Below are 26,110 nucleotides of genomic sequence, written 5' to 3'. Positions count from 1 at the left end.
CAATGAAATTACACTGGATAATTACATGCATTTTCAAGTTGACCAACTGGAAACCTCTTTGGTTGTCAGACAGGATGTTTCTATACCTGGAGAGGCTCTGCTCAATATCAAATGATGTTATAGGAGCAAATTTTAATAAAGTTCCTATTTCATCCGCCAACGGCCGTAGCCGTGTTGAAACACCGGATCCCGTGAGATCTCTGAAGTTAAGCAACATTGGGCGTGGTCAGGAGTTGGATGGGTTGCCATGCGCTGTTGGTGGGGGTAAGGGAATGGAGGAGCGGAAAGGAACTGGCCACCCTACCGCACATAAACTCCGGCTCAGGAACGCCTCTGCGGAGGTTCGGACCTGCCTTCGGGGAGAATAACCCTTACCTACCTATTTCATCCAAGAAAGATTTTGATTCACATTTCTCAAATTTTGCTTTGTGTCACAATGAATGTCACTTATCTTGTGAAGCATAGAATAACCTACATTAGATAACATCATTCATTCCAATTTAGCACTAATTGTACCAGCCACTTCACCTTTTGCTTGCTTTAGATCATCCTCAATTTGTTTTACAACTTCCAGTGCATCACAATGTGGAAGCCCTGCAGTTTCAAGATGAGTGAGTGCTCTTGATATTCTGCTTAAGTTTGATGTTACATATGCCAAGTTTCCCACCAAACTCTTAGAAGAAATCAAATCTCGCAAAATGTTAATAACTTACATGACAAATCAGATTCCAACTCTTGAATTACCCTCTCAAAGGAATCATATTTTCTGCAATAACACTGAGTAGCATTAAGCCACGTTCCCCAGCAAGTAAGGATTGGTTGAGGAGGAAGATGCAGAGCAGAGGCCATTACTTTCATCTTTTGTACTTGAAGTGGAGTTTTCAGGAACATATTATTCCAGTTAGAAGTTAGCCTGTCTATGTTGGGGTAGTTGCTTCAAATCTTTTTTGCCACTCTATGCGAAACATGTGCAAGAAACTTAGCATAGACCAGTGTGGGATAAAGTAGTCCTTTCCCTGCCTTGGTCATATACGGGGTAGCATCGGTTACAAATAGTAGCATATTTTCTCTCTTTACACCATCCGGCCAGAGTAGCTTTATAGCATCATCAGGGATCAATACAACGGCAGAATGATTTACTTTCTCCAGAACTTCAAAAATTAGATTAAGCACTTCTCCAGGCCAGTCCTCTTTCATTATACCAATAATATTAAGTTAGCTACGTATCTCCCCTCTACATCAGTTGTTTTGTCCACTGAAACCCATATCCTTTTTTTTGTTGAGATCAATAGATCTTATCTTCTTTAACACATCTTCATACCATGAGACCGAGCTCGATAGCTGCAGTCGCTTAAGTGCGGCCAGTATCCAGTATTCGGGAGATAGTAGGTTCGAACCCCACTATCGGCAGCCCTGAAAATGGTTTTCTGTGGTTTCCCATTTTCACACCAGGCAAATGCTGGGGCTGTACCTTAATTAAGGCCACGGCCGCTTCCTTCCAACTCCTAGCCCTTTCCTGTCCCGTCGTCGCCATAAGACCTATCTGTGTCGCTGCGACATGAAGCAACTAGCAAAACAAAAAACCTATCATACCATGAGGATAGGTATGATTTTTTTTTCTAAGCGTTGATTCACTAGGAACTGGCCGACTGATGTACTTCTCTAAGATGATAATTAATAATAATAACTTTACAGGCTTCATGTCCCACTAATTACTTTTACGGTTTCAGAGACGCTGAGGTGCCAAAATTTTGTCCTGCAGGAGTACTTTTATATGCCAACAACATTATCAACACAAGGCTGATGTATTTGAGCACCTTCAAATACCACCGGACTGAGCCAGGATCGAACCTGCCAGGTTGGGGTCAGAAGGCCAGCATCTTAATTGTCTGAGCCATTCAGCCTGGCTCTCTAAGAAGAGTATGAAGCTGGTGCTGTTTACATTTTTTATAGGAGTATCAGAAAGATCTTTACAAAATTCGTAAGTGTTATCTAGCAAGACCATACAGTATTTGAAAACACTCCCTCAAACACAGTGCTGTTGCACATGTAAATGCTTTTGAGTAAATACCTTATCTTCATAGAGTTTACAGTATAAAATTAAAAAGTCTGTTCACAAAATTCTTGAACGAATTGTCTCAGTTTTGCACTCTCTGAACGCTTTCCTTTAGCATGAAAGACTGAAGTTGTGATCTCAAACCAAGGGCAGTTGAAATGTGGAGGGGAGGTTAATTCAGGTGCCCTTGCATTTCCCGGAAACAAAATACCAAGCAACATGACTGTTCAGATAAGAGTGAGATTAAGACAGACCAGGTCAAGCTGCCGTATTCAAAATACTGCCTTTCATTGTCAAGGTTGAGGGTTGAGCCCATTAGGAATTTCAAATAAGCCTCCTTTGTCCAAGCCTTTATTGTTACCAGCTAAAAATAGAATAAAGCTGAGAAATATTCCTTCCACAGAAAGAAACCACCTACCCATTGCAGTAGTAATATATGAAAGTTTCCCGTAGAAACTCACATACCAGTAACACAAAATTCTATGGAATATGAGAAAAATGTGACTTTTTATAGGATTAAGCAGAAATATGACCAAAATCTCAGAATGGTCCAAAGTGTGATTTTTAAGACAAAATAAACAGACTGAAATTTCCTTCGGAAAACTTTTAAACATATGTTTTTACATAGTTAGAAACCAAAATAAAGCTCTTAGAACAAATATGACATGTCATAGAAATCTACTCTTTACTGTTAAGTGATAATGCATGTTATGGATACATTATGTATCAATCTATCAATCAATCAATCAATCAATCAATCAATCAATCAATCAATCAATCAATCAATCAATCAAGTGCTGATCTGCATTTAGGGCAGTGGCCCAGGTGGCAGATTCCCTATCTGTTGTTTTCCTAGCCTTTCATTAAATGATCGCAAAGAAATTGGAAAATTATTGAACATTTCCCTTGGTTATTCCAATCCCAAACTCCCCTTCCTATAAACGAATATTTGCCCCAATTTCTCTGCTTGAATTCCAACTCTATCTTCATATTGTGATCTTTCCTACTTTTAAAGACACCACTCAAACTTATGTAGGCCTACACATAGAAAGTACAAAGTGTTGAGGATTGGAACACACTAATCACTCCAAATGAAAAAACAGCGTGAAGCTAGGTAGCTCAGACGGTGGTGTTCTGGCTTTCAGAGCCCAAGTTGGCGGGTTTGATCCCAGCTAAATCCGGTGCAATTTGATGGTGCGGAAGTACACCTGCCTCTTCTTGGTAAACATGTAAAAGAATTCCAGCAGAACAAAATTTTGGCATCTCAGCATCTCCAAAAATTATAAAAGTAACTAGTAGGGCATAACATCATCATCATTATTATTATTATTATTATTATTATTATTATTATTATTATTATTATTATTATTATTATTATTATTAAAGAACAGCAAAAAAAAAAGTAAGAGTGAGATTCAAACCAATCTGTCTCTTCATTCAACAGTGTAAATATGCACTGAGCTATTTATACTAGTATATTTTTCATAGCATCTGTCTCTGTGGTATAGTGGTGAGTGTGATTACCTGCCACCCCCAGAGGCCCGGGTTCGATTCCCGGCTTTGCCACGAAATTTGAAAAGCGGTTCGAGGGCTGGAACAGGCTCCACTCAGCCTCGGGAGGTCAACTGAGTAGGGAGGTGTTCGATTCCCACCTCAGCCATCCTAAAAGTGGTTTTCCGTGGTTTCCCACTTCTCCAGGCAAATGCTGGGATGGTATATAACTTAAGGCAACGGCCGCTTCCTTCCCTCTTCCTTGTCTATCCCTTCTGATCTTCCCATCCCTCCACAAGGCCCCTGTTCAATGTAGAGGGTGAGGCAGCCTGGTTGATATACTGGTCCTCCTCCCCATTTGTATGCCCTGACCCAAAGTCTCATGCTCCAGGGCAATGCCCTTGAAGCGGTAGACGTAGGATCCCTTGCTGAGTCCAAAGGAAAAACCAACCCTGGAGGGTAAACGGGTTAAGAAAGAAGAAGAAAATTTTCATAGCAAGGTTATTTATTGGTTTTACAGTCCACTAACTACTTTTATGGTTTTCAAAGATGCTGACCAGCAAGAAATTTGAGCTTGTTCAAACACCACCAGACTGAGCCTAGATTGAACTTGCCAACTTGGGCTCCAAAAGGCTGTTAGTTCTACCATCTGGGCCATTCAGCCTGGTTCAAAAGAAGGTTGATTAGAACATATCACATAAAAAGGAAAATAAAAGTTAGTCACCTGCAGTTAAATTTCAGTTATTTCTAATCAATCAATCAATCAATCAATCAATCAATCAATACTGATCTGCATTTAGGGCAGTCGCCCAGGTGGCAGATTCCCTATCTGTTGCTTTCCTAGCCTTTTTAGAAATGATTTCAAAGAAATTGGAAATTTATTGAACATCTCCCTTGGTAAGTTATTCCAATCCCTAACTCCCCTTCCTATAAATGAATATTTGCCCCAGTTTGTCCTCTTGAATTCCAACTTTATCTTCATATTGTGATCTTTCCTACTTTTAAAAACGCCATTCAAATTTATTCGTCTACTAATGTCATTCCACGCCATCTCTCCGCTGACAGCTCGGAACATACCACTTAGTCGAGCGGCTCGTCTTCTTTCTCCCAATTCTTCCCAGCCCAAACTTTGCAACATTTTTGTAACGCTACTCTTTTGTCGGGAATCACCCAGAACAAATCGAGCTGCTTTTCTTTGGATTTTTTCCAGTTCTTGAATCAGGTAATCCTGGTGAGGGTCCCATACACTGGAACCATACTCTAGTTGGGGTCTTACCAGAGACTTATATGCACTCTCCTTTACATCCTTACTACAACCCCTAAACACCCTCATAACCATGTGCAGAGATCGGTACCCTTTATTTACAATCCCATTTATGTGATTACCCCAGTGAAGATCTTTCCTTATATTAACACCTAGATACTTACAATGATCCCCAAAAGGAACTTTCACCCCATCAACGCAGTAATTAAAACTCAGAGGACATTTCCTATTTGTGAAACTCACAACTTGACTTTTAGCCCCGTTTATCAACATACCATTGCCTGCTGTCCATCTCACAACATTTTCGGGGTCATGTTGCAGTTGCTCACAATCTTGTAACTTATTTATCACTCTATAGAGAATAACATCGTCCGCAAAAAGCCTTACCTCCGATTCCACTCCTTTACTCATATCATTTATATATATAAGAAAACATAAAGGTCCGATAACACTGCCCTGAGGAACTCCCCTCTCAACTATTACAGGGTCAGACAAAGCTTCACCTACTCTAACTCTCTGAGATCTATTTTCTAGAAATATAGCAACCCATTCAGTCACTCTTTTGTCTAGTCCAATTGCACTCATTTTTGCCAGTAGTCTCCCATGATCCACCCTATCAAATGCTTTAGACAGGTCAATCGCGATACAGTCCATTTGACCTCCAGAATCCAAGATATCTGCTATATCTTGCTGGAATCCTACAAGTTGAGCTTCAGTGGAATAACCTTTCCTAAAACCGAATTGCCTTCTATCGAACCAGTTATTAATTTCACAAACATGTCTAATATAATCAGAAAGAATGCCTTCCCAAAGCTTACATACAATGCATGTCTAACTTACTGGCCTGTAATTTTCAGCTTTATGTCTATCACCCTTTCCTTTATACACAGGGGCTACTATAGCAACTCTCCATTCATCTGGTATAGCTCCTTCGACCAGACAATAATCAAATAAGTACTTCAGATATGGTACTATATCCCAACTCATTGTCTTTAGTATATCCCCAGAAATCTGATCAATTCCAGCCGCTTTTCTAGTTTTCAACTTTTGTATCTTATTGTAAATATCATTGTTATCATATGTAAATTTTATTACTTCTTTGGCCTTTGTCTGTCTGTCTGTCTGTCTGTCTGTCTGTCTGTCTGTCTGTCTGTCTGTCTGTCTGTCTGTCTGTCTGTCTGTCTGTCTGTCTGTCTGTCTGTCTGTCTGTCTGTCTGTATGTATGTATGTATGTATGTATGTCTGTATGTATGTATGTATGTATGTACACGCATCACGAGAAAACAGCTGAAGAGAATTTAATGAAAATCGGTATACAAAGCTGGGGAATAAGTCGCTACAATCTAGGCTATAAATACTTTTATTTACGCTGAGTGAAATGGTAGTTTAGGGGAAGGCCTACAATTTTATTCTCAAATATTTTTGTTATTAGTTTTCGTATCTTAATGAAAATCGGTATGCGAATTCGAACAATTAGTCATTATAATCTAGGCCATAAATAATTGTATTCACACTGAGTGAAATGGTAGTTTAGGGGAAGACCTAAAATTTAATTCTCCTAAAATTTAATTCTCTAATATTTATGTTATTTGTGGTCGTATCGATAAATACTACAAAAGTATATAGTATTAAATTTCTGATCATTTATGTCACGTGCCGGCTATGATCACAAAGATATTCATGAATTTGGATTTTTCTTACTAAGTCCATATCAGGCCCGAGTCACTGAAAATGGGTAAATAGAATTTAATGGAAATCGGTATGTAAAGTCAATCAATCAATCAATCAATCAATCAATCAATCAATCAATCAATCAATCAATCAATCAATCAATCAATCAGCCTTATCAACATAAAATAAGTGGTCTAAAACAAACAAAAATATCTAAGTTTTCTCCAGGCTATCATAATTTCTATACTTCAAATGAAACATCAGCTTCTGTTAATATTAGACCACAATTTGAAGGGTTCCTCGTTCATGTACTCGTATAGTGCCGATTAAAGTGTTGTGGTAATTACCTTAGAAATGTTTTGCGAATACTGCTTCATAGCTAGTTTCTCCATGCTATTTTCAAATCCAAAAAATGCTTTGATATCAAGACTTGCAGACTGTTCAAAACACGTCCAGTCAGGGTTTTCAGGATGCACCTGTAAATAAAGCCATATTTATAACGGGTTAAGTCATAGAAGTGCAATTAAAACTGTCTGTAAACAATTATAACCTTCAAATTTGAGGAATATTTTTAAAATCTTCTCAATGTAAAAGGAAATCTTTCTGGTCACATCACAAACAACCAAGCTCATTTGGAGGAGGACAATGATGTTAGTGAAATTATACTTGAGGAAGTCGAAAGGATGGAAAATAAACTCCATTGTCATAAAGCAGCAGGAACAGATGGAATTAGTCCTGAAATGGTGAAATACAGTGGGAAGGCAGGGATAAAATGTCTTCATAAAATAATAAGATTAGCATGGAATGTTATTAGGGTACCTTTGATTGCATGAAAGCAGTAACTGCACCCATCCATCAACAAGGAAACAGGAAGGATTGCAACAACTATCAAGGTATTTCATTGATCAGTATACCAGGCAAGGTGTTCACTGGCATTTTAGAAGAGAGGGTGCAATCAATGGTAAAGAGTAAGTTGGATGAAAACCAGCGTGATTTCAGACCACAGAGGGGCTGCCAGGATCAGATTTTCAGTATGCGCCAGGTAATTAAAAAAATGCTATGAGAGGAATAGACAGTTATGTTTCTTAGATCTAGAGAAGGCATATGACAGAGTACTAAGGGAAAACATGTTCACGTACTGGGGGACTATCGGATTAAGAGTAGATTATTAAAATCAATCAAATGTATTTATGCTGACAATTTTTTTTTTTTTTAATATTTGCTTTATGTCAAACTGACATAGATAGTTCTTATGGCGATGATGGGATAGGAAAGGCCTAGGAATGGGAAGGAAGCAGCTGTGGCCTCAATTACGGTACAGCGCCAGCATTTGACTGATATGAAAATGGGAAAACATGGAAAACCATCTTCGGGGCTGCCGACAGTGGGGTTCAAACCCACGATCTCCGGGAAGCAAGTTCACAGCTCCGCACCCCTAACCGCACGGCCAACTTGCCTGGTATATTGACAATTGGGCTGCAGTAAGAATTGATGGTAGAATTTCATTACTATATCATTTATTCATAAGTTATAAGTAACAGACATGAAAGTAGCAAGAATGATTGCAGGTACAAACAGGTGGGAACAATGACAGGAGGGTACCTGGAATGAACTCGATGGATGAAGATGTACACATAAACCAGCTTCGGTAGTGCAGTCATGTGAGGCAAATGGAGGAGGATAGGTTACCTACGGTAATAACGGACTCCAGTTTTCTCCCTAGAAAATGTTGTCAGCCGAGTGGCAGGAATGAGTAGCTGGGCGGGGAATAACACGTAAAAAATTATTATGATAAATTACAGTGTGTTCCTTCAAGGCATGAACAATAATATAGGACAGGCAAATATTAACTGCAAAATTGAACTATTTTAGTGTTTGATGATGAATAAGACATAACATTATTTTGAACGTGGTGGTGGTGGTGGTACGCTTATGATGATGATGATGTTTGTTGTTTAAAGGGGCCTAACAGCCCCTAATGGCATGAGGTGAACTTCAAAATATATCCAATGACTAGAATCTAAAATGAATGATGAAAAAATGATCGTGAAACAAAACAATCCGTGGATCCAATTCACAATGCCTTCAATACTGGCACGATACCCATTATATAAAGGGGTCCAAAATACAAGTCACCGGCCTCTCATAATGGTACTAATCACTGGTAAAGCAGAACTATGGTGTTCCTCCTACAGTGGTACTAATCACAGGTATCATAGACTCATGGTGTTTCTCGCATGGTGGTACTAATCACAGGTATCGTAGACTCATGGTGTTTCTCGCATGGTGGTACTAATCACAGGTATCGTAGACTCATGGTGTTTCTCGCATGGTGGTACTAATCACAGGTATCGTAGACTCATGGTGTTTCTCGCATGGTGGTACTAATCACAGGTATCGTAGACTCATGGTGTTTCTCGCATGGTGGTACTAATCACAGGTATTGTAGACTCATGGTGTTTCTCGCATGGTGGTACTAATCACAGGTATCGTAGACTCATGGTGTTTCTCGCATGGTGGTACTAATCACAGGTATCGTAGACTAACGGTGTTTCTCACATAAGGGCACCACTCACAAGCAACGCAGACCCGTGGTGTTCCTCACATAGTGGGACTAATAGCAGGTAACGTAGACTAATGGTGTCACTCGCATAGTGGTACTAATCATAGGCAATGTAGACCCACACATTATGGCAACGCCCACAGGCAACACAAACTCACGGTGTTCCTCACACAATGGTATTACTACTCTCAGGCAACGCAGACCCATGGTTTTACTCGCTTAGTGGTACTAATCGCGGGCGCCAACCAAACCCGTGGTGTTTCTCACTTAGTGGCACTAATCACAGGCAACGTTGACCCATGATGTTTCTCATCAAGTGGTACTACTCCTAGACAATGCAGACCCATTCTGAACACAGTAGAACCGACCGGTGGAATACACATCATGACCATTATAACAAACAACGATCAGACACGTAGTGTTTCTCGCATAATGGTACTACTCCTATGTAACGTAGACACGTGCTTTTCCTCGCAAGGTGGTACTAGTCGCAAGTAACGTCGACCCATGGTGTTCCCTACATAATGGTACTAATCACAAGTATCCTGATGGTTACAATTTCGTCATTCCTTGGTCGCCACTTTTAGTCGCATCTTACGACAGGCAGGGGATACTATGGGTGCATTCTTCGTCTGCGTCCCCCACCCACAGGGGGTCACTCGGTATCATTCATGTCATTAGCAAATGAAAACGACAGTCTTTCGGCGTGAATTTTAACGAAATTAGGATACTTCTACGACAAAGTCAAACATTCGCGATAAATACGAAAACTTGTATTTCTCATTTTTTTTATTCGTTTATTTAATTGACCTTTGTTTTATCAACATTTGGCCATCCTTCGTGTATATGGAACACTCGCAGTACACATACAAAAATATATTATCAGCGCAAAATACATATAAGAAATGAAAACCAAATCGTCCACATTCTTCAAGTACATAACACCACACTGTATCACTCTTCCGGGAGGAGAGGGGGAGAACAAACAACACACTGGCAACAATGCGATGAGCACAAAGTCAAATTCTAATATCCGCTATTCTCAAAAGTCCATCACAGCCTTGAGAACTGAATTGTTTTCCCCGTGCAACACCAAAGCAACAGGAACGGCACTTGTAGACAACATAGTTCAGCTACAAAACGGCTTCGAGAAGCATCCACTTAAACAACTTGTATTTTTATTAATGATTTCATAAAGAGAGTAATTTTGCACTGCTAATCCCTGTAACTATCTCTATACAATGCGGATAGTGGGAGGGTTATTTTTTCCCTCAAGATACAACCTAATAGTGTGCGACAGACTACATGTTGTATGTTAACAGCTGAGTTATGCAAAATAAAATAAATTACTATTATGGAGAGGCCAACGCTTCGTAATTCAATGGAGATCAAATGCCGCGGCAGCTTTGCAAATTTAATTCCTTTCTCCTTAGTACCTTCGTTAGCATTGGAGCAGAGACATCCTTTTACCGGGCAAATTGATCGTGGGCTTAGGGTCGCGTATCTGTGAGCTTGCATTCGATAGATGGTGGGTTCGAGTCCCACCGCTGGCAGCCCCGAGCATGGTTTTCCGTGGTTTCCCCATTTTCACACCAGGAAAATGCTGGCGTTGTACCTTAATTAAGGTCACGGCCGCTATCTTGTCAATCCTTGCCCTTTCCTATCCGTGCTTCGTCGAAAACCATCGATGTGTTGGTGTGGCGTTAAAACCACCAGGATATAAAAAAATAAAAAATCCTCTCTCTTGCTTCGGAGCACCTTCGTAGCGGACCGTTCACCTCTCATGTCAATGAATGGCACATAGGTTATTCGCAATAATTCCATTTGTCCGCTCACGATACACATTCACCAGAGCAGCATGTGAACAGCTCTCAAACAGGTATAGTTCTATTTTCAAAACATAACTTGGTGCCACTGCCTCGGAACTCATTGAATCACGCGACGCATACTGCACGTTCTTTCATTATGCCCTATTCCTATCTTCACCTGGTGCCGTCAGGAACTGTTACCCGTAGGTAGAGCTTAGGTGGGTCTCCCTGTGTAACACGACAGGTATCTTCTTTCTTTTTACAATGGTAACGATTTCTTCAGTTGACGCCGAACAATCGCCCTTGATTGGTGCGCTTATATTATTGTCCAGATACTGGCCCCCCTTACTAGAGTAAAAATCTTGCCTTGTAGCTTTTTTGTTACGTGTGCCGATCGCTATGTTTGTGAAATTGTGTAATTTCAGTCCTTGAGCTGTGTACCTTGTGTCTCGCAAACTTAAATGTACCAAGACACTCATTTTCATGTACAGTACTGTATTTTTAATGCAATGTATTAGCACAATCCTTGCTAGAAAATTATGGAATCTTGCCTTGCATTGTTAATTACACAAGGTCGTGTGAAATAACCGTATTACGATTTCATTTAGGATCTTTCTGGACTAGCTTTCGAATTCCGTAGACAAAACATGATTTTTAAAGATTATCATTCCTATTCGGTGCTAAGGGATTGTTTCTTATTGTACCATGTCCCGTACCATTCTCTGAAACTTGGTATCGAAATCCACATTTCGCAGCAATTTCGCATATTGACCAGCATGTTTATTGTCTTGATATGCTACATTTTTTCCTTCGTGAGCGGTGAACTGCGTAGCGACATTCTTTGAATTATGCGGTACCGAAATTGCAGACACTGCAATTCTGTACTGTATCACCTCATGATTCGTGTTTGTGGTTACTTCCTAGTATACTGAACCCTGTGGATACGCCCTCTTATCTCATAAACATACACATTCCGTGAATTCTTAACACTTCTTCGTCGCCAGCTACCGAGTGTCGTGTTTCCTAACATTTCTCAAGTCATCTTCTAAGGGAGAAGTGATTAATCAACATATGTCCAAAGTTTTCTCGTGGCACGTTTGCTGCATGTAGTCTACGTACCGTATCAGTACTCACTAATGATCACTTCAAGCCAGCGACAGTGATCACTGATCATAGCAATAAGACATGATTTATTCCAAACGTTATGGTAGTTTTGATTGGCTTCAGCTGTGGTCAGCTAGGCTGAATCATGTTGGCCGGCATGCTTGTCCCACAGAAGTGTTATTTCTCCCTGTGGCTCGCATTTAACGTCAAACTGGAAATCCCGTGCCTATGATCACAATCTTTCACAGAAATACGAACTTCCTTGTTTGATATTTGGTTATTTCATTTTACATTTAGTTTTAACTACAAACCGAGCGAGTAGGCCATGCAGTTAGGGTCGCGCAGAAGTGAGCTTGCATTGCGGAGAAACTCAGTTCGAATCCCACTGTCGACAGCCCTGAAGATGGTTTTCCGTGGTTTCCCACTTTCACACCAGGCAAATGCTGGTGCTCATATCTAGGCTCGCTCTCCCTCTACTTCTCTTACACTCCATAACTGAGTCCAGTGTTCTCCCTAGAACAAGCTGTTTTTACAGACCACCCGGGTAACCTCACCTAGATATGTGCTATAGTCTCCCAGGCAGCAATCACATTAAGAGAACAGTTCCTGACTGATTACTGATTAAGTGATTACCTCCAATCGAGTAGGAGTATTTCAGTCGCCTTGATAAAGAATGCTGCAGTGTATTCGAAATGTCGGCAAACTGTACGGAATGAACGGAAAACAACAACACGGTTCAACCTGGAAGTAGAACAAAAAATAATTCTACACACCGTGGAAGCTTCACTGAAAGTACTCATGTTGTTAATGTCCTATAAAACAATTCCTCCCATGTGGTGAAGAACTCGGGATCCGCTCGATAACTGGACGAGTGAATTGTATCATTAGGGAAGAATGGTGAGAATCATGCACTGTGGCCAGTTAATCAATGACCCAAGGTTATAGTTCAATCCTGGAAATGTCTATTTAATATTTCCTTTTGGTGTGGATTATGTTAACGGACTAACAGTATTTACACTGTCAGACATTCCATCTATTTTGCGATGAGGTTTTCGATCAACGACAAGAAAATGTTGTTGAGTTCATGCGGTCGACACTGAAAGAATGACACCGTTCGTGAAAGCCTGACAATGGTTGGCTCTATTTCAAGGAAATAAACATTTAAAGGTGGTGTTATTCGATCAAGAAATATAGAACTGGCATTCTTAGATTTATTGAGGTCCGGTTCCTTGGCTGAATGGTGACCGTAGAGGCCTTCGGTTCAGTGGGCCCTGGGTACAATTCACGATCGGGTTGGAGATTTTATCCATGTCTGGTTAATTCCTGTAAGTTCGGGGCTGGGTGTTTGTATTCGCCTTATTGCATATGGTTAATTCCTGTAAGTTTGGGGCTGGGTGTTTGTATTCGCCTTATTGCGTATCTTCATTTACCTACAATACACCACACTAACTACCACAAGGAAAACACACACTAGTGAATGCGATCCTCCACGTAGGGTTGGCATAGGAATCCGGCCGTAAAACTGGGGTAAATCCGTACGCAGTGCCGACCCCAAGAAACTTGGAAAAGGCCAAGGAGAAGAAGATGCTTAGATTTATTTGAATTATTGTTCTTGGAGTGAAGAACATGTTGTTTATTTACATGGCGTGACTCAGACTATGAAGCCAATTTTTTTATGCTAGTGGCTTTACGTCGCACAGACACAGGTAGGTCTTATTGCGACGATGGGATATGAAAGGCCTAGGAGTTGGAAGGAAGCGGCCGTGGCCTTAATTAAGGTACAGCCTCAGAATTTGCCTGGTATGAAAATGGGAAACCACGGAAAACCATTTTCAGGGCTGCCGCCTCTAACCGCACGGCCAACTCGCCAAACCATGTCTTATAATGTACATACAGTTTAACATACATTACACATAACTTATTAAACACAAACTCACGGTTATAAAAACATATTAAAGGAAAGAGAAAGGAAACGCATATTAAAAAAACACAGAAAAAAGAAAATTGTCCTAATACATCAATAAAAACAACTTTTGTAAAACTTAGTGACACACGGAATGAAATAACAAAGGAGAAAAACAGAATTCATGTATTTACACTCAACTTGTTCCTTCCAAGTACCGCTGCCAACATTTTTTTGTAAAATACCGATTCAGATAGGGCAGGGATGGCTAACGCGTGCCACTAGGTAACACGCAAACACGACTTCCTGTGATACACCGCATAACATACTAACAAATAATGTTAATGTTTTAAACATGTGACAAATAGGTCGGAAATCTACCAACATAGCATATTTTAACATTACGCTTTAATAAAGAAGTATGTCACAATCAATTCTATGGCCATATTTTTCACAAATGGTATTAGGTTAAAGCAAAAATGTATCTTATTCATAAAATGTACCTGTTTTTTTATATATATAATTTTCAGTGCTGTTTGCAAAACAAAATCATGAAACATTCACACGAATCGATTTATATGTACTGCAATCTCATACTTAAACGAAGTGAAATGAGGGGGTTTCATGATGATTTAGAGTATAAATAACCGGTGGCACACTACACAGTAAAAAGTAATAAACAAGACCTTTAATGGTACGCTAGTCGGAAAAGGTTCGCCATTCCTGAGATAGGGTGTCCCAAGGTCATTGGGCAACGAATTCCATGTTCCAATTGTACTGGCAACAAAAGAATTATTGTGGAGGGGGGATCTGTGATTTAGTATTTTGAGGGCTAGGTTAGCTGCAGCTCTGGTCGAGATGTTATGAAAGGTTGAGAGCAACTGGAAAGAATCTGTTAGATAAGAGGCATCATTCTGTATATCATTTTGTGAAGTAGAAGCAACGAACGATAGCTACGACACTGGTTTAGTTTAAGCCAATTTAGCTCATGGAATGCAGGAGTTGTATGATGAAATTTTGGAATGTTCTTTATAAATTGGACACAAGCACTCTGAGCTCTCTGAGATCTATTAGAGAGGGCGTCACTTAGTCTAGCGTACACGTCACAGTAGTCAGAGGCATTATTACCTCTTGAACAACAGTTTTCTGACCTTGAAAGGAAGTAAATCTTTCATTCTTTTGAGTGAGTGAAGGGAGAAAAATACTCGTTGGCATACAGCTGTTACGTGTTCTGTCCAGTCGAGGTTTTTTGTCCAGTATTAATCCTTAAATCTTTAACTTTGTTTTCAAAAGTGATAATGGGTCTTGTATGTACCTATCATTATAGCTTGAGATTTCACAGGTTTCATTCTGAGTCCGTTTAAGTCTTTTATATATATATATATATATATATATATATATATAGTTCATATTTCGACACGCGCAAGCTATATTATAGCTCCGTATTTGCTTGTCGAGAATGGATAGGGAGATACCTTCGTCACAAGAGGCATTGTGAGATGATGACACTACCAAGGAATGCGAGATGATAATTATGTGCACAAGGAAATAATAATAATAATAATAATAATAATAATAATAATAATAATAATAATAATAATAAATTCCCTGTGGCCATTATTATGTGCAGACATTGTAAGGCATTTACAGGGAAAACAGTGTGATGGTATGGTGGAGGGTAGTGTTGTGTGATGGCAGGAATGTTGAGGACAGCACAAACATCCAGTACCGAGCCAAAGAAATTAACCGTTCATGATGAAAATTCCATGACTTGGCCAAGAATCTAACCCGAAATTTCGAAGACCAAAACGACGAACCAGCCAGACAGTGGAACATATATGCTCATAATATTCATAAATGATTTTATTTATCGTATGGTTTTTATTACCGGGAGTGCCCGAGGACACGTTCGACTCACCTGGTGCAGCCCTTTTAGAGCAGACCCTCCAACAAGGGTGGGCGGCATCTGCCGTGTATGGGAACTGCGTGTTCTTTTAGTGAAGGATAGTGTTCTGGGCGGTGAGCGAGTTGCAGGAATGTTGGGTACAGTACAAACACTGTCCCCGAGCGAAGGGTAATAGACTAACCATTTTTAAAATCTCCAACCTGACCAAGAATCGAACCCGGGGCCCTTTGAACCGAAGACGATTAAGCTGACCATTCAGCCAAGGAGCCGGACTCATAAATTATAAAGAAATGATAATGAAATATGTTTCTAAAAAACAGCATAGAAATCTACCCGGCCATAAAAGCCAAGGAAAACAAATGACGGAGGATATCGTCACGCTGACAACGTGACATGGAAATCCGATATCCGCTGGTCACCTGGTTGGGCAGCAGCTGTCTTGGCAGGTCAAAGCCCTCAATGGGCTGTATTGTGGTGCAGGTTTATTTGTTCCTCAAACGTTCGCTGATATCTTTAACAATGGTCGTCTTCTTTCAAACTATAGGTTTTTTGTTTTGTTTCTGTTCTTGAAAAGAAAACATACCTGCCGTACAGCAGAAACAACTGTTATTTTGTGACTTCAGCTACAGAAAAACTTTCTGGTATTCTACTCCACTTTGCATGCAAAGTAAATGAGAATGTTCTTATATATAACTGCTACTTACAAAGTATCTGCACTTTTCAATCACTTCAACACGAGATGAAAAGGACTCGTTATAGGCTTCTATGTCAAGAGTACGGTTTCTCTGGTCCAAGCAATTCTTCTGAATAAAATATACGAAATCCACTCCAATGATCTGTAAAAGAGAATTCTAAAAATGAACATCTAATAACAAGATCAAAAGTTGTATATTAAAATTATTTGCAAATTCAACACATTAGCACTGAAATAAACATCTAGTACGTATGTTGAGTATTCAGTCCGAAGGATGGTTTGATCCTCAACAGCTCTGCCATTAGCTGTCACAGATGGCCTAGGCGTCACTGAAGTGGAATTCCAGGGAAATGAGGAGTGAGATAGTTTCCCGTTGCCTTCCTCACCGAGACAGAAGATGCTATTACATATCGGTCTGGGGGCAAGCCCACTGAAATGCATGCACCAACTGACCCTATGAGCAATATTATCACACCATCCATAACAGGAACTGGCTGCAGAGGGAATGGCACTACTAGCATCGCTCATACCTCAGTCATTTTTATATCGTCAAAGCCAAGTAACAAATTTGATCTAACCCTTACCAGAGGATAAAGCGAACTGTAAAGACTTGGAGCTGATTGCAGAAGCGGTATTTAGACTATGTTTACCGTTAAACAATGTCCAGTAGGGCTGCAGAATTGCAAAGATGGTTATTTATCACTTAGGCCCGTATTCACCAACGCGAGTAAAAGCTTTAATCTTGGTTTAAAGCTAAGAAAACCGAGATATCAGTTACGTTTGTATTCACCAACAACATTATCTCGGATAACGGGTATTCTATAGGTTTAAAATTTTACTGGAGACAGGTTGGCCAGTAAAACAGGAGATCTAAGATGTCTTTCAAGATGGCAGCTCGTAGACGGCTGAAAGAGAAAATCACAACGACGAGGAATATGACCAAGATTGTGCAATAAAACGCCCTAGATGGGTAAAAAGAACGCACTACATACTTTGAGGACTACGATGACACTGATTTTGAAGCACGTTTTAGGTTATCTAAAGCTTCGGCACTGTCAGTGTTATCCATGGTCGAACATAACCTGGAATTCCCAATACATAGGTAGGCCTAAAATGAATAATCGATTTTAGCATATATCTTGGACGGTACACGACTGGGTGATGTTTTAATGACGAACTAAGGAATATTGCCTTATTTCTATGGTGAATACAGAAGCGAGCGACATCCGAGAAAATGATATAATCCGAGTTTTGGAAATCTAGGATAACAGCAAAAGTAACTGACGTTGGTGAATGCGGGCCTCAGACACTGTCTAAAGGCGATGATCAAGAGGCCATGTTTGAACAATGGCGGGGACACTGTTTAACCTCAAATTTTAGGAGTGAATCGCAATTAAAGGTTATGTACCATGAAACATATACTTTGAAGAATCGTGTTGAGACGATTCCAGGAAGAAAGATTAGTCCGACGGCCCCCTGTGGGTCGTCTGCTGCGATATTGCAGCAATTCATTTGAAATCTACGGGTAGGTACAGTTTAAAATACGATTTCGTTTTTCAAGAGATAATATAAGGGACTTTTTTCTTGAGGCTGACACAAGGGACAGTCCGGTAACTATTAACTTGACTACAATTCCTCGCAACCGATATATTTTACAATTTTTGGTATAACTTCCCTGGTCACATAGGATTTGCAAAATAAGCACTACACTGAACTTGCCGCTCGATTCTTAGTTGTTATATTGGGTGAAGTTAGTATAGTCCTATTAAAGAACATAGTTTCTCGATCATTACGTATGTCATTGAGACGAACTGGATAGTGTTCTGGGAAACCCTTAATACAATTAAGAATTTGAAAACAGAACGTCTATATTTTGAATGGATCAGAAGATATTTGAGGGGGACAACTTAGGTGAATAACCCTGTATACCCGTAATATTGAAAGAAGCATTCTGACAGATAGGGCTGGAGGGAGGAGCATAGCACGGCGTTGCCACATTCCTGCATTCCTTTCTCCCTCCCCTCACTTCCACCCACTTGTTCGTTCTGTTGTACACAAATCAGAAGTAAGAGGTTTGGCAACTCCTATCAATACGAGCTGGCCAGCAGGCTTATCTCCATGGCAACGGCAGTGTACCAACCCACGTTTCCATGGCAACCATACCTCCTACTCTCACCCAGCAGGCTTATCACCATGGCAACGGCAGTGGACCAGCCCACGTTTCCATGGCAATCATACCTCCTCCTCCCACCCAGGCAGGTAGTAAATGGACCTCCATCTAAGGAATGTCGGAAAGCTTATTTCAATATTACAACCTTAGATATACATATGCAGCTCTGAGAGGTTCTTTTCATAAAGGAGTATCCAACTTAAAAATACATCAAATATTATAGGTGTAAAGAGCATATTGTTGCAGTCCCACAAAAGGAAATAAAAGATAAGTCCTTCGGAATATCTGCTCACCTTCTTAAGTATGTATGGAGCTTCCACCGTAAGCTTGCAGCGACGCTCCTTGACTGTGACAGCTCCATCTGGACTAGTGTTATCGGATATTACCTCACAGCCTACAAATACTGGTATCTGGGGACAAGTTGGGAAGCGACGTTCATACGCCTGGAAAATGAAAAGAGAAACCTATTTTTAAACAGTCGCTCTTAAATTCCGAAAGTGTAGTCTAGATATCAAGTATTTAAAAGAATCTAGAATTCAAACTACAACGGCAATACTCTAGAACATTTCCCACTACTCAGATTAAATTAAAATATTTACCATATATTTGAAAGACACAAATAATATAGTTAGAAAAAATAAGTCTCACATACACATTATTGGTCTAAACCCGAGATAAATGCACTCACTTTGCCTCGTACTTTTCTAATTAATTAATATAGTCATTCATTCACATTTTAAGCACATGCGAATTTCATTCAATATGACATATCAAATCGTTCCGAACTGTTCATTCCATGAGCCTAAATATTCCATTGACATTAGAGATGTATACGTCACATAATTAACATGTTGAATTTATATCTTCTTATTAAAATAATTATCTTACACTTCTATTAAACCAAATTATTAAGACACTGCATACAGTGCTGTCAGTGCTCGCGTAGTGGCGAAGCGAGCTGCTAGCACCACAATTAGAACATCACCAGGTATAATTCATCATTTTTGACAAGCAGTTCAGTGCACGGTATGTTGAGGTCGTGCTTTGAAAGTAAAATTGCTATTTCAGCCCGGACAACGAACACAGGCCTTGTTTTTCTGTCGTAACTCATTTTCTCAAATTCTTGGAAATTCGTCAGTCAAAAATACTGTCGAATTTTAACACCCTTGTTACTGATCTCAGCCAGGGTCAAATTAACCTATTAAGGTCAATTATATGAGTCACAAAGGCAGACAGAATTCTGATTTTTAAAATACTAATATCCTTGTAGACAATGTATTATTTCGTTTATCTGTCCAGATCAAGTACCAAAGATCACTAACAGCCCCACATAAACTGAGTACATTCTTTTAATCAGCTGTTGGTAGCTTCCCCAATAAGCTCGTAGCCCTGTTCGCTGAATTATAGCGGTTTCGGGAAAACTAAATTCCATAGTTTTGGTTCACAGGTTGAAACCTAACGTAGTGGATTATATGCATGCCTGGTTCACCTGGGTTACTTCTACTAGAATTATCAGATCTCTTCCAGCAGCTCCTTAGCTTCCTAAAAAGCATTATAATTAGGGATAGAAAATTGCAACCTGTAAGATAATTATAGGGGCGTAATTGTTAGATTGGTACGATGTAAGAAATTTGGTTCTACGATCTTGGCAAAACATACGATAATTTTGAAAACTGTTGATCATATCGCCGATACGTTCGCCTTTCTCTCCTTCGTATGCTTAAAACGGTAGTGCGGTTGATGATTACTATGAGCCGGGCTGAGTAGCTCAGTCGGTAGAGCGCTGACCATATGAGCTCAAGGTAGCAGGTTCGATTCTGGATCAATCAACTGTTATTTAAATGTGATTAAATACGTCAGCCTCGTTGCGGCAGATTTCCTGACACGTAAAAGAATTCCTGCAGGACTTCAAAGTCTCCAAAAAACCATAAAGGCAGGCTAATTAGTGGACCGAGCGAGTTAGCCGTGCAGTTAAGAGCGCACAGCTGTGAGTTTGCATTCGGGAGATAGTGGGTTCGAGCCTCACTGTCGGCAGCCATGAACATGGTTTTCCGTGGTTTCCCATTTTCACGCCAGGCAAATGCTAGGGCTGTACTTTAATTAAGGCCATGGCCGCTTCCTTCCCACTCCTAGCCCTTTCCTGTCCCATCGTAGTCATAAGACCTGTCTGTGTTGGTGCGACTTGAAGCCAATTGTTAGGTAATTAGTGGGATGTGAACGCAATAATGAAAATCCACAGCCTGTTTCCAATCATTCGACCGGATCAGGAATGCAATGTATGAAGCCCCATCTAGCGGCGAGGATAGGAATTGTGCCGGCTGCCGAAGCCTGTCGCACTCCCTTGGGGCAATGATTAATGAATGATAGATGACATGAATTGGTATTGGAGAGTGTTGCTGGAATGAAAGATGACAGGGAATACCGGAGTACCCGGTGAAAAACCTGTCCCGCCTCCGCTTTGGCCAGCACAAATCTCACATGGAGTGACCGGGATTTGAACCACGGAACCCAGCGGTGAGAGGCCGGCGCGCTACCGCCTGACCCACGGAGGCTCTATGTGAACGCAATAATATTATGTATTATGATTATGATGATGATGATGATGATGATGCTTGTTGTTTAAAGGGGCCTAACATCGAAGGTCATCGGCCCCTATTATGATTATCATGATGTAGATGCTATGAACAGAAATCTTGTGAAAGTACACTTAAGAAAATGGAAATTGCAACACCATGAAGGCATTGGTCGTTTGTGTTGATTTTCAAGATATGGAACGATGCCATGCAGGTATGTAAACGATCAAAGTTTCAGACCCATTGGATTGTTGCTACAGGTCTTCCCACGTGATTGGTCGCGGATGAATCAACTCCAGTATACGGACTCTGGTGTAGCGTAGTTGACTTGCAGTCTGTGCAGTGAAGTGTTCCCCGTAAAACATGCCTCGACGACAGAGAAGAGTACGCTATCAACAACTGTCGCCGTTTGAGAGGGCTCGGATAATTGGGCTGTGTGAGGCTGGATTATCGCTAAGGACTGTCGCTGCACGTGTTGGCCGACAGCCATCTACGGTATATACAACGTGTATGGCAGCAGTGGTCAAATGAAGGTACCCACACTCGTGGACCTGGCACAGGCCCAGCGCGACAGACAACTGTGAGAGAGGATCGCCGCATCATTCGGATGGCCCGGATGGAACCCCATGCAACAGCAGCGCAAATTCGAGCAGCTGTGGCACCCCTCGTTACACAACAAACAGTTGGTAATCACCTGCGTGCAGCTGGCTTACGAGCCCGTGTCCCTGCAGAAGGTGTTCCATTGACCCCACAACAGCGACGTGTAAGGTTGGCCTGGTGTCGAGAAAGATCGACGTGGGTCGACGAATGGCATAGGGTCGTCTTTAGTGATGAATTGCGCTTCTGTCTTGCCCGCAGTGATCGCCGGAATCGTGTGCGCCGACGTACCGGCGAGAGGCGCCGCCCAGATCTTATTGCCGAGAGACACACAGGGCCAACACCAAGCATTATGATCTGGGGAGCTATTGGCTTTAATGTGAAATCACAATTAGTGCTTGTTGAGGGCACTATGACTGCTCGACAGTACGTTGATAGGGTACTCAATCCAGTGGTTGTCCCTATGATGGCGAACATTGCTAATGGGATGTTTCAGCAGGTCAATGCCGGGGTTCACACTGCACGCATCTCCAGAGAAGCTCTCCACATCACAACCTTAGAATGGCCCGCCAGATCCCCGGACCTCAGTCCTATTGAGCATGTGCGGGACATGATGGGTCGACAACTGGCCAACCGTCCTCAGCCATCCACAACTCTGGAACAACTGATCCGTGCAGTGCAGCAAGCATGGGCCACAATTCCTCAGGAAGCGATCCAGGGCCTTATTGACTCTATGCCTCGACGAATTCATCAATGTATTGCAGCTCGTGGTGGGCACATCCTGTATTGATTGTTGTCCAAACTTGCGGTCAGAGGGACCTGAAAGTGTAATCATCGATTCACAACCGAACACTCGTCCAGCATGTTCAATTGCAGCAATGTAGCACCACTCCTTCTGGGTGTTACAATTTCCATTTTCTTCAGTGTATATTTCCCCTCCGCTGCACTTCACGTCGGCAGCAATCTAGCCCCCTGGCCCCTGCCTCGGTGACACTGTTGTACCGCCCCCCTCCCCGAAGATTTGAATTGAACCCGTGGACACACTAGCGGTAGAGTCTCTTAAGCTTCTTATTACGGAATTCCCTCCTCTAAAATAAATTCGGATAGTTGCCGTTTGGTTCTGGCGTCTCGCTTGGTTTCGCTGACTGAAAGCAAACGCTATGCCGCCTGCGTATCTCTGCTATTGTCTTGACGGTGAGTAATACAAATATCTCCATACAAAGAGCTTTCTTTTTTAGAAAACCTACGATAACAATCGTTTAAAAATCAATAATTTTGAAAACTCTGTATGATACGGTAATAATCCGAGGTTGACCACCTGTTTCCTTATAGATGTCGAACATAAAAACACAGTGATAGATATCGTACATATAAAACAGGTACCATCTCACCCGCGATTGGGAGCTCAATGCCTGCAATTTTGAAGAGTAACGTATCTGGCTGGCTTTCAGCTGCACAGCCTCAGTCGTAACAGGAATCAACGAGCTATGTCGGGGTTACATTTATTTGATTAAAGCAGTGGCGTGCACTGAGCCCCATCTACCCCGGTGCTGCTACCCCAGCTTAAAAACTGCGAACATCCAAGCCAAGTACAGCTGTCACGACAATCCGCTCGCACTACCGCAGTTCGTTTACCTTCTCCAGCGAGCTGGGTTTCCCTGCTGGCGCGATGGAGAGCGAAATTTAAGTCGCTTTGTTGACGAATGTTCTCGAAGCCTCCTTGTTCTGGGACGGGGCGGGGCTGTGGGCCCTCCCCCGACAGCAAAGCTAGCTTAGGTAAGGGGTGTTAGTTTAATACTTGACAGTCGAATTGTTCAGCGCCACACACTAGAGACTACAAGAAAAATGTCAACATCTTAACAGTATAGCCACTCGTACTTGCTAATAAAAATAGGGCGAGTTTATAAAATCAACTGTAATATAGAAGAATATATTTTATTTTTGGATATTGGCATGTATAAAGTTTTTTCGAGCAATGCATTGATGGCAAGTGTACAGTATGTTTTCCGATAGCCGCAGAAAAATATTTCGGTTGCCCAGCATGAGCACAGAGCTAAGCGCGAAGTAAAATAATTTTGTATTTGGTTGTCTGTGATGGTGGTATATAGTGAATTTTGATGACGATGATGATTGTTGTTTAAAGGGGCTTAACATCGAAGGTCATCGGCCTCATTGTGAATTTTTGTAGTGTCCTTCTTGAATCATAGGTGAAGTTTCCGTGAGTTCTGTGCCATTCTTCGTGAATATAACGTGTGTTCTACGTCGTGACGAATATTTTCCCTCTTTTGTCGTTATGCACGTACACTCAGTAAGCGAGTGAAACTATAAAACTTCGGTGACTGTAAAATACCAGTTAAATTTTGCTGATTCAGTTTAGGTTAGATTTTTAAGTTAAAAACAAATGGTTAGTCCCAGTGTATTTTTGTGAAAACCACGAAGCGTCACCGGGTGAAATTGTAAATACATTGTTTAAAATCTGCTATAGATTAAATTATGATGGTGTAATCACTGCCTTGAATATTAATTTGGAAATATTTGCAAGTGTGTGATTGCAAATATTCTTCAGAGACCTTTCTCACGTAGACCCTTCCACAAAAAATGCAGGCCTATAAAATGGTAACGACCGGGCGAGGTGGCAGTGCGGTTAGGGGCACGCGGCTGTGTGCTTGCATCCGGGAGATAGTGGGTTCGAATCCCACTGTCGGCAGCCCTGAAGATGGTTTTCCGTGGTTTCCCATTTTCACATCAGGCAAATGCTGGGGCTGTACCTTCATTAAGGCCACGGCAGCTTCCTTCCAACCCCTAGGCCTTTCCTATCCCATCGTCGCCATAAGATCTATCTATGTCGGTGCGACGTAAAGCCACTAGCAAAAAAAATGGTAACGTTGACTTTAGAAAGTGCAGTGGGGCTACGATTGCATATATTTTTTTAAAAAAATTTGCAGCTGGGAGTAACGAATGTATTCACCGCACGCCACTGGCATTAAAGTGTTGTGTAATTAAAGTAACAGCGGTCTTTCTCTTGTCTACTTCGAGAGAGAGCATCCGATCATAATAGTACCGTTCACTGGCCTACGAAGAATTTCGTCAATTGTGGGAGGGCATTTCCTCCTCCTACTGCTACTACCACCAATACGTTTCCATTTTTTACGTCGCACCGACACAGACAAGTCTTATGGCGACGGTGGAATAAGAAAGGGCCAGGAATCGGAAGGGAGCGACCGTGGCCTTAATTAAGGTACAGCCTCAGCTTTTGCCTAGTGTAAAAATGGGAAATCTCCAGGGCTGCCGACAGTGGGGTTCGAACCCACTATCTCTCGAATACAAGATGACAGTTACGTGACCCAAACCGCGCAGCCACTTGTTTGGTGTATGTCGTCTTTTCCTTCTTATTCTTCCTGGTCTTTTCCCAATTGTCTGGAGTCATCGTGAATGTGAATATGGCTTAGGCTTTCGGGAGGATGCTCTTTCTGGCGCAAGCCCTATGTGGAGGAAGGTAACGTTCACTTTTGCGTGTTACTGTGGTTGTTAAACACACCAATGTATGTCTACTACTTAGTCCCGTTTCCTAATACGGGATCAGGGAAGAGGTGAGATGAAACTATATGGCATGTTTTACTACCGGATGCCCTTCCTGACGCCAGCCTCAGTTAAGGCTCAAATGAAGATCAAATGAATGACCGTGAATGAAACTGCGTAAGGAGGTGGAAGGAATCTGCTGTAGCTTACGAGTAGGAATGTCCCGTCATTTTCCTGGAAGGAACATGGGAAACCACAGAACACCATTCTCAGGACACCCGACGGTAGGGTTCGAACCCTCTCGTCCTCCGAATGCGTAATGAGGCGCGACCACTCTGTTCGGTGTTAAACACACCGCTCAGGATGATGAAGACAACATGACTTTGAATTCACGCTCAATTAAGACTTCGTAAGTACTGCTCCATTTCACTACTACTGCGCTGAATACAGCTGTTTAAAAGAAGTTCGAGTAGGTACTTAAAAGACCAACATAATACTTTTCTTCTGCTACTTGGGTTATGTCGCTCCGACTTGTGCCTCATGGCGACGATAGGATAGGAAAGGACTAAGAATGGGAAGGAAACAACGTGGCCTTAATTAATATGTTTGTTACCGAGCTCGATAGCTGCAGTCGCTTAAGTGCGGCCAGTATCCAGTAATCGGGAGATAGTGGGTTCGAGTCCCACTGTCGGCAGCCTTGAAGATGGTTTTCCGTGGTTTCCCATTTTCACACCAGGCAAATGCCGGGGCTGAACCATAATTAAGGCCACGGCCGCTTCCTTCCAACTCCA

The 26,110-nt window shown here is 41.5% G+C and overlaps 1 protein-coding gene across 1 annotated transcript in view; it reads right to left on the bottom strand.

The window, feature by feature from the left end:
• Positions 1–26,110, bottom strand: part of retm (real-time) — a 615,997-nt gene that overhangs the window by 138,983 nt on the left and 450,904 nt on the right. The window contains exons 2-4 of the mRNA XM_067141962.2: positions 18,924–19,073; positions 16,471–16,602; positions 6,830–6,958 (exon numbers count right to left, since the gene is read on the bottom strand). Of these exons, the coding sequence (XP_066998063.2) occupies positions 6,830–6,958; positions 16,471–16,602; positions 18,924–19,073 (411 nt within the window). The remainder of the gene's footprint in view (positions 1–6,829; positions 6,959–16,470; positions 16,603–18,923; positions 19,074–26,110) is intronic.

The sequence above is a fragment of the Anabrus simplex genome, chromosome 2 (genome assembly GCF_040414725.1).
Source record: "Anabrus simplex isolate iqAnaSimp1 chromosome 2, ASM4041472v1, whole genome shotgun sequence".
Taxonomy (NCBI): domain Eukaryota; kingdom Metazoa; phylum Arthropoda; class Insecta; order Orthoptera; family Tettigoniidae; genus Anabrus; species Anabrus simplex.
This window is presented reverse-complemented; position numbering and strand designations above follow the sequence as displayed.